The sequence below is a fragment of the Molossus molossus genome, unplaced genomic scaffold (genome assembly GCF_014108415.1).
Source record: "Molossus molossus isolate mMolMol1 unplaced genomic scaffold, mMolMol1.p scaffold_m16_p_12, whole genome shotgun sequence".
Classification (NCBI taxonomy): Eukaryota; Metazoa; Chordata; class Mammalia; order Chiroptera; family Molossidae; genus Molossus; species Molossus molossus.
The window spans coordinates 45,107,846-45,120,769 of NW_023425347.1; the positions used below are offsets into that span (position 1 = coordinate 45,107,846).

General features: G+C 37.7%; 1 protein-coding gene across 1 annotated transcript in view; it reads left to right on the forward strand.

Moving 5' to 3' along the window:
• Positions 1–10,826, forward strand: part of PIGK (phosphatidylinositol glycan anchor biosynthesis class K) — a 128,135-nt gene extending 117,309 nt beyond the window's left edge. The window contains exon 11 of the mRNA XM_036257229.1: positions 10,572–10,826. Coding sequence (XP_036113122.1) covers positions 10,572–10,688 — 117 coding nt within the window. The 3' untranslated portion in view covers positions 10,689–10,826. The remainder of the gene's footprint in view (positions 1–10,571) is intronic.
• Positions 10,827–12,924: the final 2,098 nt, after the last annotated feature.

Below are 12,924 nucleotides of genomic sequence, written 5' to 3' on the forward strand. Positions count from 1 at the left end.
TCAGGTTATACTACAAAGCCACTGTAATCAGAACAGCTTGGTACTGGCACAAGAACAGGCAGATAGATCAATGGAACAGAATAGAGAACCCAGAAATGCACCCAAGACAATATGCTCAATTAATATTTGATCAACGTGGCAAGAACAAACAGTGGAGTAAAGACAGCCTCTTTAATAACTGATTTTAGGAAAATTGGACAGCTACATGCAAAAAAATATGAAACTAGACCATCAACTTACACCATACACAAGAATAAACTCAAAATGGATAAAAGACTTAAATGTGACCTGTGAATCCATAAAAATTCTAGAAGAAAATGTAGGCAACAAAATTTGAGACATCATACACAGCAGAATTTTCACTGTTAAATCACCTAAGGCAACAGAAACAAAGAAGAAAATGAACACATGGGACTACATCAAACTCAAAAGCTTCTGTATAGCAAAAGAAACAACCACTAAAATGGAAAGGCATTTTATTTATGGCAGAGCATCATTGCCGGTGATACATCAGATAAGGGGTTAATTTCTAATATATATAGAGTGCTCATACAGCTCAACAAAAGGAAGACAAAGAATCCAATTAAAAAATGGGCAGAGGACCTAAATAGACACCTCTACATACAGGACATACAAATGGCCAAGAGATATATGAAGAAATGCTCAACATCACTGATCATCAGAGAGATGCATATTAAAACAACAATGAGGGATCACCTCATACCTGTCAGAATGGTCATCATCAACAAATCATCAAACAAGTGTTGGCGAGGGTGTTGAGAAAAGGGGACTCTGGTACACTGCTTGTGGGAATGCAGACTGGTGCAGTCACTCTGGAAAGCAATATGGTGTTACCTCAAAAAATTAAAAATTGAATTGCCATTTGACCCAGTGATCCCACTTCTAGGAATATATCCTAAGAAGCCTGAAACACCAATCAGAAAGAATATATGTACCCCCATGTTCATAGCAGTACTATTTACAATAGCTAAGATCTGGAAACAGCCCAAGTGTCCATCAGTAGACGAATGTATAAAAAAGCAGTGGTACATATACACAACGGAGTACTATGCAGCTGTAAGAAAGAAAGATCTCTTATCCCTTGAGACGACATGGAGGGACCTGGAAAGTATTATCCTAAGCGAAACAAGCAAAAACAGAGAAAGACAAGTGATTTCACTTGAATATATTGAACATAACAGTCTGAGGAATGGGGTAGTCCCAGAGACGTGGAAGTAGGGTACAGACCGACAGTCCCCAGAAGAGGAGGTGGGAGGGGGGAGGTAAACCACAGAACTTATATGCATGTATGCATGACCAATGCACATGGACAACAAAGCTGGGGACAGGGTGTGGACGGAGGGGAAGGAGGGTGTCAATGGGGAAAAAGGAGAAACATCTGTAACAAAAATAAATTTAAAAAATAAAGAATAAAATAGCAATATTGTTATACTCCAGGAATATTATTAAATAAATATTGAAAAATCACTTTTTTATATTATGTTGCTGTCATGCTATTTATATTTATGTTACTTTTCCTTAAAGTAGGTTATCAAATACTAAATGATATTATTGCTGTACATTTCCTAATTTGGAAAAAAAAAAAAATATAAATATTTTTCTAGGTGGACTCTTTTAATACAAATTTTTCCTATAAATTTCTTTTACCCACAAAGATGGTTAAAGACATACATATCCATTGTAGAAAGCATATTTAAAAAAATATAGATATGTAGAAAGAAAAGATTAAAACTACCTCTAACCCTTCCTCCCCCAGAGAAATACTGTGAAGATTTTAGTACATTTTCTTCCCTTGATATAGATATATTGGTATAGAAATAAAGATCATATTTTTAAATCAGTTTTCATCTTGCTTTTATTTTCCTATTATTACAGTATAAGCATCTTTCCAAATCATTAAAATTGTTTATAAACATTTTTATCACTAATTATGTGGATGTACAGTACTTATATTATTTATATAGATTATTTCCTGTTTTGTATTATGTAAATAACACTGAGAAGAAAATCTTTGTGTTAAATCTTTCTCACCATTTCCAGGTTCTTAATGTAGATTCTAGCTAGGAGTGTAACAGATCCCAGAAGTGAAAGATAAGAACATTTTAAGACTTCTGAACATGTTAACAGATTACTTTCTTGAAAAGTAGACCATCCTCCTTAACATTTACTAGTTTAATTTAAAAAGAGGAAGAAATAATTAATATATCATTTTTAATTTGTTCTTGTGATCAAGAAAGAGAATTTTTTCTAATGTTAATTAGCCACTTGTAATTATTCCTTTCTGAAAATTTTCATTTTCTTGTCGCACTTATTGATAAATCTTTGTGCCTTTTCTTAAAATTTTTGGGAGATCTTCATGTACTGAATTCAACTCCTTTTCTGTTGTATTGTCCTATGTGTTTGCTTTTTAATGTGATTTATACACTTAACAAAATGCAGATCTTTCGTAAAGTTTTTTTTATAAAAATCTTTTTACCCTTTTTTTTCTTATTTTCATTCATTGTCTTTAAACTTATAACTTCCTTTATTGGGCAGATTATCCTACATTTTCTGTGTTTTTATCCCATTCACCTGTGGTTGGTCACTGGCTCAAGCTCTCAGAGGCTTCTCTTTGTCTCAAATCCCAACACACAGCTGGGCATTCACAGAATGACTCTCTCTGGCCCTGATGTTTACTACCCCCAAACTTGGGACTTCTTCAACTGGGCTTCCTAGGCGCCAGGTCCGAGGCTTCTGCAGTGAACAAGCATGTGCAAGTCTCCGCCTGTGTGCAGCTCTGTCACCTTCCTTGTACCAGCAAGGCTGGGACATCACCCTTTTCCCAACGTCTCCCTTTTCTCATCTCTGTGACTTTGCTCCATGTGCCACTGCCTGAGTGCCAATTAGGATACCTCGTTCAAAGGCCAGCTCTCCCAAGAAGTCCTTCCTGAGTAGCAGTCCCCTGCTTACTGGTCTTTGGACTCATGTGTTCTCTCCACAAGAGTTGCTTTGTATGTTAATTTTTACAATTAACATAGCTCCATTATGATGTGTCCCTAGGTGCCATTTCACAAAAGTAATTAAAACATTTTTTTTCCATGTAATATTTTTTCATCTAATTCTAAATCATATAAGGTATATTTTGGTTTATAGCATTACGTTAGAAACATAATTGATTTTTAAAAAAATGTTAATCCATTGTTATAGCACCAGTGAGAATATTCCCTTGCCTATTGACTTGTAATTATTTTTATTGTATACTGAATTCTTGGGTACTGGATGCCTACTCTATTCTGTTTCCTTGATGTATTTTTCATGAGAACAACATATAGATTAGCTTTATCATATTCTTCTTGATATTCAGGACTGTTTACTCCTCTCTAGAGAGTAATCTAGATTGTTTACTTCTTATACTATGGTTATTCCTAGTTATTTAATGTTTCTTATTTCTATTGTGAATGTATTTTTTTTTTTATTTTTTATTCTGTTTTCTGACTTGTTTTTACTGGCATATTGGAAGGGTATTTTTGTTTTGTTTTTTGTTTATCCTCACCCAAGGATATTTTTTCCATTGATTTTTCTTAGAATGGAAAGGGGGTGGGATAGAGACATCAATGTGAGAGAGACACATAGATTGGTTGCCTCCTGCACGACCGGACCTGCAGGGGACCGAACCACAACTGAGGTACATGCCCTTCACCGGAATCGAAACCACGACGCTTTGGTCCAATTGCCGACATTCCAACCACTGAGCCAAACCGTCCAGGGCTATAAGTTTATTTTATATTGGTTGATAACTAATCAAACTATCTGCAAAAAATGAAAACTTCTTCCAAAATATTACGTCTGAGTTGGCCAGAAATTCCATAGCAATATTAATAATGTTAATAGTGGTTATTCTTATCACAGAAAAAAAAAATCATGGTTAAGGAAAAACTATGGTCATCCTTCTTTAAAAAATAACAGTTAAAAGCAAATCATTTGTAATTATCCTAGATTAGATTAATTGCTTTGCAAATTTTCCATGTAGGTAAGGTGCATCAAGATCCTGGGAGATGTTCATTTCTCCAAAGGGGGCAACATCTGTTTAATACTATTTGCTAACTTCAAATGGAGAAGAGCTAGACTTCAGTTTTAGATTGCAGTTGGGAGGAGGAAGGCTGGAAGGAAGCTAGGGAGTTAGTCTGTAGATCGCCTCACTTGATTTTCCTTCAGAGCAATTCCTGGCATGGTGACAAAAACCATAAGGGAGAGCCAGAAGTGGGCATCACTGCAGTTCCCTTAAAGTGTGTGTGCGGGGTGGGGCGGGGTGTAAAGAACTTTGTAGAATTTACCTCTAGGAAACAGTATAGCATTATTTTTCCTGGACAGCTTTATCAGAGGCCGGCTGTAAATATTGTTCAGATGCAACAGGTGGTTATTGAAGTTCTTTACTTTGTGAAATTTAGCTCTGATGAGTTCTGGGGCTGGATTTATCATTCTAGGATGCCTGGTGGGGATTATCCTGACAGACCTCCCCCACCTGAACAAAGTTCATCATGGACAAGGGATTGACTAGCTGGCCTTCACGCTGCTCTTATTTATACCGTTGTTGCAGAAACCTGAAGCTACAAGTGTGTAGAAGGGAGCTTTATTTTCTAATGAAAATGACATGTCAGGGTTTTTTCTTCCACGTTAATTGTCACCTCAGTAAATGTATTCCTTAGCTTTTGATGCATAACAACTCACCTCAAAACTTGGTGGCTTTAAACATCAATCATTTATTTAGCTCATAATTCTGCAGGTTAGCAATTTAGTCCGAGTTCTGTGCAATTCTCCTTTCAGCTCATGAGAACATGTTCTGAACTTATAGTCTGTGGTCAACCCTGGGTTGTTGGGTGGGTCTACTTCTGGGAATTGGCTGGTGATTGGCTGGGGGACCTGAATTCTTCTTCAGGCATCTTTTCCTCCAGAAGCCTTGCTTAGATTTTGTTGTGATGGTAGCAGAGGTCTGAGAGAGAGCGCTGAAGGAAGCCAAGCTTCTTGGAGCTAGATGAAGACACTGTTGCTTGTGTGTGTTCTTTTGGTCAAGAGAAGTTACAAGGTCAGCTGGTTCAAGGAGTAAGGACATAATAGATTCCACCTCTTGATGAGAGCTGCTACAAAGCAACGTGTTGCGAAGGGTATGGGCATGGGAAGTATGGAGAACTGGAGTTATTTTTTGCTACCAGTTTATCATGATTAGGTGAGTGTAGGACTCAAAGATGTGCTTAGGACACTATCTTTTTTGTCAGTGTAGATTTTAATTTTGCTTTTACAAAAGTATGTTACCCAGCTGTCTTTTTATCTAGCCGATTGTCCTTGTATCTTGTATTATTTTTCTCTGTAACATTAAACCATTTTTTTTGATTCCTTGTACATCTTTATTCAAGTCCATGACAAAATTTCTCTAAAATTATCTTTTGTGTCTTTATTAAAGCTCATTCAGAGCTATGTTCTCTTCATCTTCAGAATATTTCTTTCTTGTGTGGGGGAGTTTTTTTTACTCATGGACCTCACCTTTTTTTGTTTCCTTTGTCTTAGAACACTGATGGTGTTTGCCAACAGAGCATGTGCACACTTCTCACTGTCTGCTTAGATTTGAACAGCCTCCTCAGATCTGCATCTGAAGAATAGGGAGTTAGACATTCCCAGTGACTGGCAGGCAAGCATCAAATGTGGTTTCCTAAACTAAATTAGGATCATCTGCTGCCATGCTACTTTATGCCTGATTTGGAGGCACGCTAAAAAGATGAAGTATATGAAAAAACCATATTTCTTAACATGTACTCCTGAAAGAATTGTTTCTGTATTTTGCCTTCTCCGCAGAGCTTCTCATGTGGATATCGAAGCTTCTTAGATGGAGTGAGCCAGTATTAGTGCCCATGTCCCTTCTGACATGCGCTGTACTGGGCATTGTGTTTACCTGGGTGTATACAGAGGAGGGCCACTGAGTCACACTGCTGTGTTACCTCATACAGCCATCCTTCTGCGTAAGCACGGCTTGTCTTGAGCATCTGGGAGAACAAGGGAGAGAGGCTGAAATCTCTTTCTCAGCTGACAGAGTTATTGTGTTTTACAGGGCCGAGCAATACCATGCCTCTTGTGTACTAATCAGAAAACTGGGCCAGCATTAATTTGTTTCTAGGCCTGGTTTCTAGGACTTTCAGATAGTGAAATTGTCTAAGGTTTTTCATTAGAGGTTAAATTAGTTATTTTGTGCCATTTTATTTTCCGTTGACTTTTTCTGTGCTTTGTATTTTCCTGAGAAGATGGGAGAGGCTGTCTTGGGGATTCTGCTCAGATGCCATATTAAGCTAAGAGGCCAAACAGTAATTAGTTAATAATTCATTTCCCACTTTTTTTGTTCATCAAAAATATGTAATGCCTATACAATTAAAAAAGAGCAATTGCAAATAGTTTTAGAAGGCTGAAATACGTTGCTTTTTTAGCTTGTGCAAGTTATAATGTGAATAAGTACACCACTTCTTCACAGTTTTGAAGTAGTTACACATGTTTCTGACTCCTCCATTATTACTCTCGAAGTTTGCTGTTGAGAAACCACAGCCTGCACTTTGCTTTTCTCCCTGGTTCCCTCCTGGGCATCAGTGGTGTAAATATGGGACCATCTAGTGAAGGACCAGGAAACAATGCCCCCAGAATTCTCTGAGCCAGTCTTTGGAATAACAGATCAAAATAGCTGCCAGGGCCAACCATTGGGGGTAGTTACTTTCAAAGAAGTTATGGTTATCTTACCTCTGGCAACTTTCTGGCTACTCGATTTAAGATCGAATAGTAAAAAGACAACATCAGAGAATTCTTCGCATTGGAAAATAAATAAGTTAATTTCATTTAGCTCTTCTGCTTATATGCATAACCCATAGACTCGGACAATAGGGTGGTGAAAGGGGGGTTGGGGGAGGAGGCGGAAGGGAGTCAATGGGGGAAAAAAGAAGGGACATCTATAATACTTTCAACAATAAAAATTAAAAAGAGAAAGAAAAGTAGCTAGAGTTTCTACAACTGCAGAAGTAAGATTTCTTTTTAGTATTTAAATAATTTCAATATTATTTCAGTAACCTCTAATGAATCATAGAACTTAAATGTTGCTCATCTTTTTTATTTTTAACATGATTTGCTTTAAACACCAACTGAAAGGTACAGTGCTCTTGAACTCCTGTGTTCATACCTTCCAAGCACTTAGCTCTTAAATTCGTTAAATTGGTTTTGGGAACAATTGTTTATGTTATTACCTACCTGTTCTTCTATAGTTTGGAGTTTACTTTAATGCCAAATTTTGATAATATGTACTTATCTTTTTAAAAGTAATAATGTGTGTGGGCGTGTCTTTAAATGCTATGTAAGTCAGAGACTCCTAGTTTGGGGGGAATCTGTGTTGCTTCCCCAGCAAGGCCGGCCCTCTGACTTGGAGTCCCAGGGTGCACTTGCAGACAGCTGCAGACAGCTGTGCTTCCACTAGGAAGAGTGATGGTCATCTTTTCTCAGTTTGTGGAAGTAATTTTTGGTGTTAAGTTTTTTCAGCCCTTTGGTGTGAATTACCAATTGTTTGAGTAGGAGAAAATAAACAGGACAAAAACTGAGCAGTAGTCAGTCATGTTTACTTACTTGTTTTTTCATTGTCACATGTTTGTGATATTTACAGTACTTATTTTAATATATCTGTGTTTTAATTCTAGAATTTCCACTGGAATTAAATTAATATTTTTTCACAGTTTTGACTTCCAAGAGCTCTGCCATCTAAAGTGATTCAATAACCACTGCATTTATCAGCTTGTGAGATACTAGAGGGGAAGGGCTTTTGTCATCATCATCATCACACTTGATCAGAAGCCAGTGAAGACTCTTGGGTAGAACTAGAAGCATGAGGAACACATTGATTTACTTTGTTGGGGGTTTGGGAGTTTTCTGGAAGGAACAACAGAAAGAAAGCAGACACGGCAGCGGAGGCGGAACATGACTGCTGTGGACAGTAGTCAGTCCAGTTCAGATTAAACATCGGGTTAAAACTAAACCTCTAGCATTATGATCCAGATGAAAATATTCAGGTGGATTATTTTTCCTGTTAGTTGGACAAGTTTATTTTGAATTGATAAAAATTGTACAAATTAAAATAAATCAGAAAACTTCAAATACTATTCCTTATAACAGGCAAGCACAAGTGAAAGTCATCTAAAACACACTTTGAGTTTCATATCATCACTTTTCTACGTAGGGTGAATAGGTAGAGACTAACTTTTCAACACATTGCAGTGAGTGTGCGTTCATTAATTCCCGAAGGTGTGAGCTACTATGCCCATTTCACAGCTTCAGAAATGCAGAGCGGAGAAGCGCCTAGGCAGGTAACATGGGCTTTACGTTTTCTGTCTCAACTTTGAACCCAGGGCAGTTGATTCTAAACACTGTGCCCTGAATCATACCACACCATGCACTGGTTTTTAAATTGTGTATTTAATTTTTTTAATTATAAAAGTAATGTATGCTTAAGGCAAGCAATACTTACATGCATTCATTTGGGTGATATATATATATATATTACACAAACGTATACTTGTAGTTTAGAAAGCTGTGTCTATAGTAATGTGGTTGATAGATGGAAAAGAGTCCCTTGAGGAAGAGAAACTAGTTAGGAGACACTGTTTTGGTGATCCTGACGAGAAAGGATGAGAGCCAGAATGAAGGCAGCGGCAGCGGCTATAGGAAGTTTGTGAAGGGCAGGTGTGATGGGGAGAAAACCCATCCGAATGGGAGGGTCTGAGAGATGGGGAAACCAAGATGGCTGCCCAGTTTCTCACTTGGGCGACACGGTGATGCCCTTCACACAGGGAAGGAAGAGCAGAATTGGATGGGACGGGTCAGGTATGAGTTTACTGTTGGCTGTAGTTAAGTTTGAGATCCTTAGGAATATCTGACTAGAGGTGTCTGTTCATTGTACTTGAGTCTAGGATGTAGTGTAGAGACCCAGTTAGTAATTTAAATTTGGGAGGCATAGCATATTGACAGAGGTTGAAACCAGGGTACGAGTGTCACCCAGAGATACTATTTATATAAAGGGAGAAAGTAACTGGCTGAAGGCAGAGATCTAGAGAACACTGGCATTTAAGGAGCAAAGAAGATGGAAAAGGAATGGCTAGAAGTAGAGTAAAAACCTGGTGCAAGTATCACTGAAGCTGAGGGTGGAGCTCTTCAGAAGAAGGGAAATGTTGCAGAAAGTATAAATCCAAAATTCCCATAAATAATTTTTTCATTTATAAAATTAAAAGAAAAATGGAATTTCATTTTATTAACATATTTTGGGGGATTTTGTTAGTGGGTTTATAATGTTGTAGGCATTAGGTAGCTATCAGATGTTAGAAAGCACAGATAATAAGCATAATTAACTGTAGAAGGTGGCAGTGAGTACATGTTACTGGCATGGCCCTGCTGATGAATTCTGGTCGATTTGACCTGATTTGTTTGATCCCCTCCCTCCCTTCCTTCCTTCTTGCCTTTTTGTGCTGTGATGAGCTGAGGTTGAGTGGAGAGTGGTGCCATCCTGGGTATGTAACGGAAAACCAAACCCTAAGATGTGGATTCGTCTAAGCGATTTATGAACCTTTCTTGGATCAGTTTTACATGATGACTGAAGGAAAGTTCAGATTATAGTTTCTCTTCACGCTAGTCTAATCTAAAATTTGATTCTCATCATAACAATCCTTACAATCTTAGTAATTCAGGAAGTAGCACTCATAAAGAGATCATAGTCACAGACCTCCAATTTTAGGGCCATAATGTAGCTGTTGAAATGACGACTAAGTGGGAAAGATCGGCTTGCCTTTCCTTGCCGAGCAAGGAAACATTCAGGACACTTGGCTGAGTCCTGAGGCGTAGGGAATAGGGAAGGGGACGTAAAATGGACTCAACCAGAATTTGAGCCTTGGGAATTAACAGGGAGATAAACAATGAAGATAACTATAATAGTAGATAGAAGTAAAAGTAGAAGGAGCTACAGATTCAAAGCAAAGACTACCAGCTGGGAAAATCTAGAGGAGTTGGCATTTGAGTTAGTGAGTTTTGAATAGGTGTAGTGGAGTAAGGAGCATTCTACCTCCGGAGGGAGCATGACCAAAGGCACTGGCTCCCAAACAAGTATGTGTTGAATATCAGAATAAATGGAGTTGGATAGCTTTTGGTTTTCTACTGATTTACTCAGTGTACTGTATGAGTGTCTCCTATGTGCCAGACACTGAGCAGGTATGTGAGGACTGTTAGGCTGCTGGATAACTTGTTTGAAGAGAGGTAGTTGGGTAGGGTAGTCAGGGAAGGCTCCTTTGAGGAAACAAGGTATCATTTGAAAGGGATGTTTATAACAACCACTTTGACATATTTACCCTGTTTGAAGTCTTTACCATTGTTTCCTAAGACATTTAATTTAGTTAAACTACTCCCCCTTGAAACACAACTTGTGACATTTCTAATTTCTATCAGTATTTGCTTTACCCATTGATGAATTATTTACTTCTTGTTAAGTTTAACCTGTCATCCTTGTTTTGCAGAAACCAAAGCTGAAAGATTGGCATCCTCCTGGGGGTTTTATTCTCGGATTGTGGGCACTCATTATTATGGTCTTCTTCAAAACTTACGGAATCAAGCATATGAAGTTCATTTTCTAGAAGTGATGATGTAAAAGAGGACTGTATGGAAGACTACAACCTTGGATAAAAATATATGTCATATCTTTAAAAAAATACATTGCATTGTGTGAATTGTCAAAAAGTATAAGGAAACTAATTTGGTGAACTATTGTTTTTTAACTTAAAGGAAAATAATTGTTAATACAAGTGCTAAATGGCACTAAATATGTTTTGTTTTGTTTTTCCTTTGGTTTGTTATTAAAAAGATGGGACAAAGAGATCAGAATATACTTATTGACTCGTTTTGAAAATAAGAATTTCCTGTTAGCCCCTTTTCATTTGGAAAAGAAACAAATGTGATGACATTAAATTCTCACCGTAACTTCTGATTTATTTTTGTGTAAGTTCTCCCAGTTCTTTTTTCTATGTATTTATTTATTTTTTGTCTAAAATAGAGATTATATGAAACATACCATTTTCTAACCACACTTTTCATTTTACAATATATTATCAGCCTTTGGCCTCTCCTTGGATATTCTGCAAGAATACATTGGGAATGGCTACCGTGTACCCGTTGCATGAATGTACTACAATTTCTTTAATGGTGTTCTGCTGTTGGACCACTTACCTTGTTCCCTAAACTTTCCTTTGGTTAATTCTTTATGTGTGAATATTTTACTGTCAGTTGCTGATGGAATTCTGTAGCTTTAATTATAAGTAAATATGAAAAATTAGCTTCTTAATCTATGGTACTGAGAGTCTTCAGGACCTTAGGTATTGTCCATTTATCTGGAAAACCGAAGACCTTTGGGAATTGCACGTGCTGACTGCCCCAGAGAAATAAGCCCTATCAGTTTATATTTCTGCACGTTCATTCATTCTGTGATCCTCTAGAATCTACCACTTTTGCTTCAGTTTCCATATTGAAAGAGACATTGTTTCATTCTGTGTAAGATAAGCCTTGCCCACTGGCTGGATCTACAGTTCTGCTGAGACAGTCCCATAAAGTGGATGGACCGTATGGAAGATTCACACTTACAACCCTGCATTTACGTGTGATGGGTGTATCACATAAGGCAGTACATAAGCCCCTTTTCCTGGTCTCTGACAAGATGCAAGAGCTCATCTCCATCACCTGCCAGCCATCTTCACACCATCTAATAACTGAAAGTGGTGTTCAGAGTGTGCTTGCTGTCAGCCCCAGATATGGTTTCTTCACAGATAAGGGGGGAGAAAACCCTGAAAGTTGCATATTCATGTCCCATGGGATACCTTTTTGGATTTTATGTTTTATCCAAGAACTTAGGTGTAAATCTTTATTCATTGCAAGGTGTGTTGTGTAATGGTAGGTAACGTTGAGAAGACAACTCTTCTTCTACAATAAAGCCTCCTAAAATTACTATTCCTTAGGATTTGTTTTCCTTTTGGCACTTCATTGTTACTCTTTAATTATGAGCAAAATGGTCATACTTTTTGCAAGCAGAGGATTAACTGTGTTATCTTCCAGGTTAGAACAAATGATGTTGAGGCTTTCTGCCAGCTCTGAGTCTTCATTTTAATTGATCTTTAGTACACTAGAAAGATGAAGAAGGAACATTTTTATCTGATTATGTGGAAAAGGATCCTTCTGTATGTGGGTGAGTGGGGGCCAAGCTTAAATAGCCGATTAAGTAGTGCTAAGAGACAAAGAGGTTGACCCTTTCACCCCCTAAACACATGAGGTCATGGACATTCTGGTAGAGCAGAGCACTTAGCGTGGGAAGGAAATCTGACCGTTCTTGAACCACAGCAGTTTAGTGTGCCTGCAATGAAACAGACCCTGACGTAAAGACTGCTGGGAAGTAAAAGGGATCCTCTTCCGAGGCTGTGCCAGGCGCCCTCAGTTAAAACCAAACTGGATGTAATACACAGGACTAATTTTGCCTGGGCAGAGTTTCAAAGGGCAGGTGTATCTTTTTGTTTCATTACTGAATTTTCAGAATTAAAGTAAAAAGGTTAAAATATGTTAAATGTTTAGCTCGTAACTACAGTCTTTTCACATAAAGTATATTGTGTCTTAAATAATAAGTACACCCTCTGTACATGGTGAGTGGGTGATATTGTAAGTGCAATTAAATGGCCCAGGCTTTAAATGATAACATAAAAGGACCCCCTTAAATATATTCTGCTCGAGTCACAAAGAGCTGAGCAACCAAAATGTGTTTTCTTTTTGTTTCTGTTGTGAGGAGCAGATGAGATCATGTTATGACTAGCCACTTTGGAGATTGTAAATACA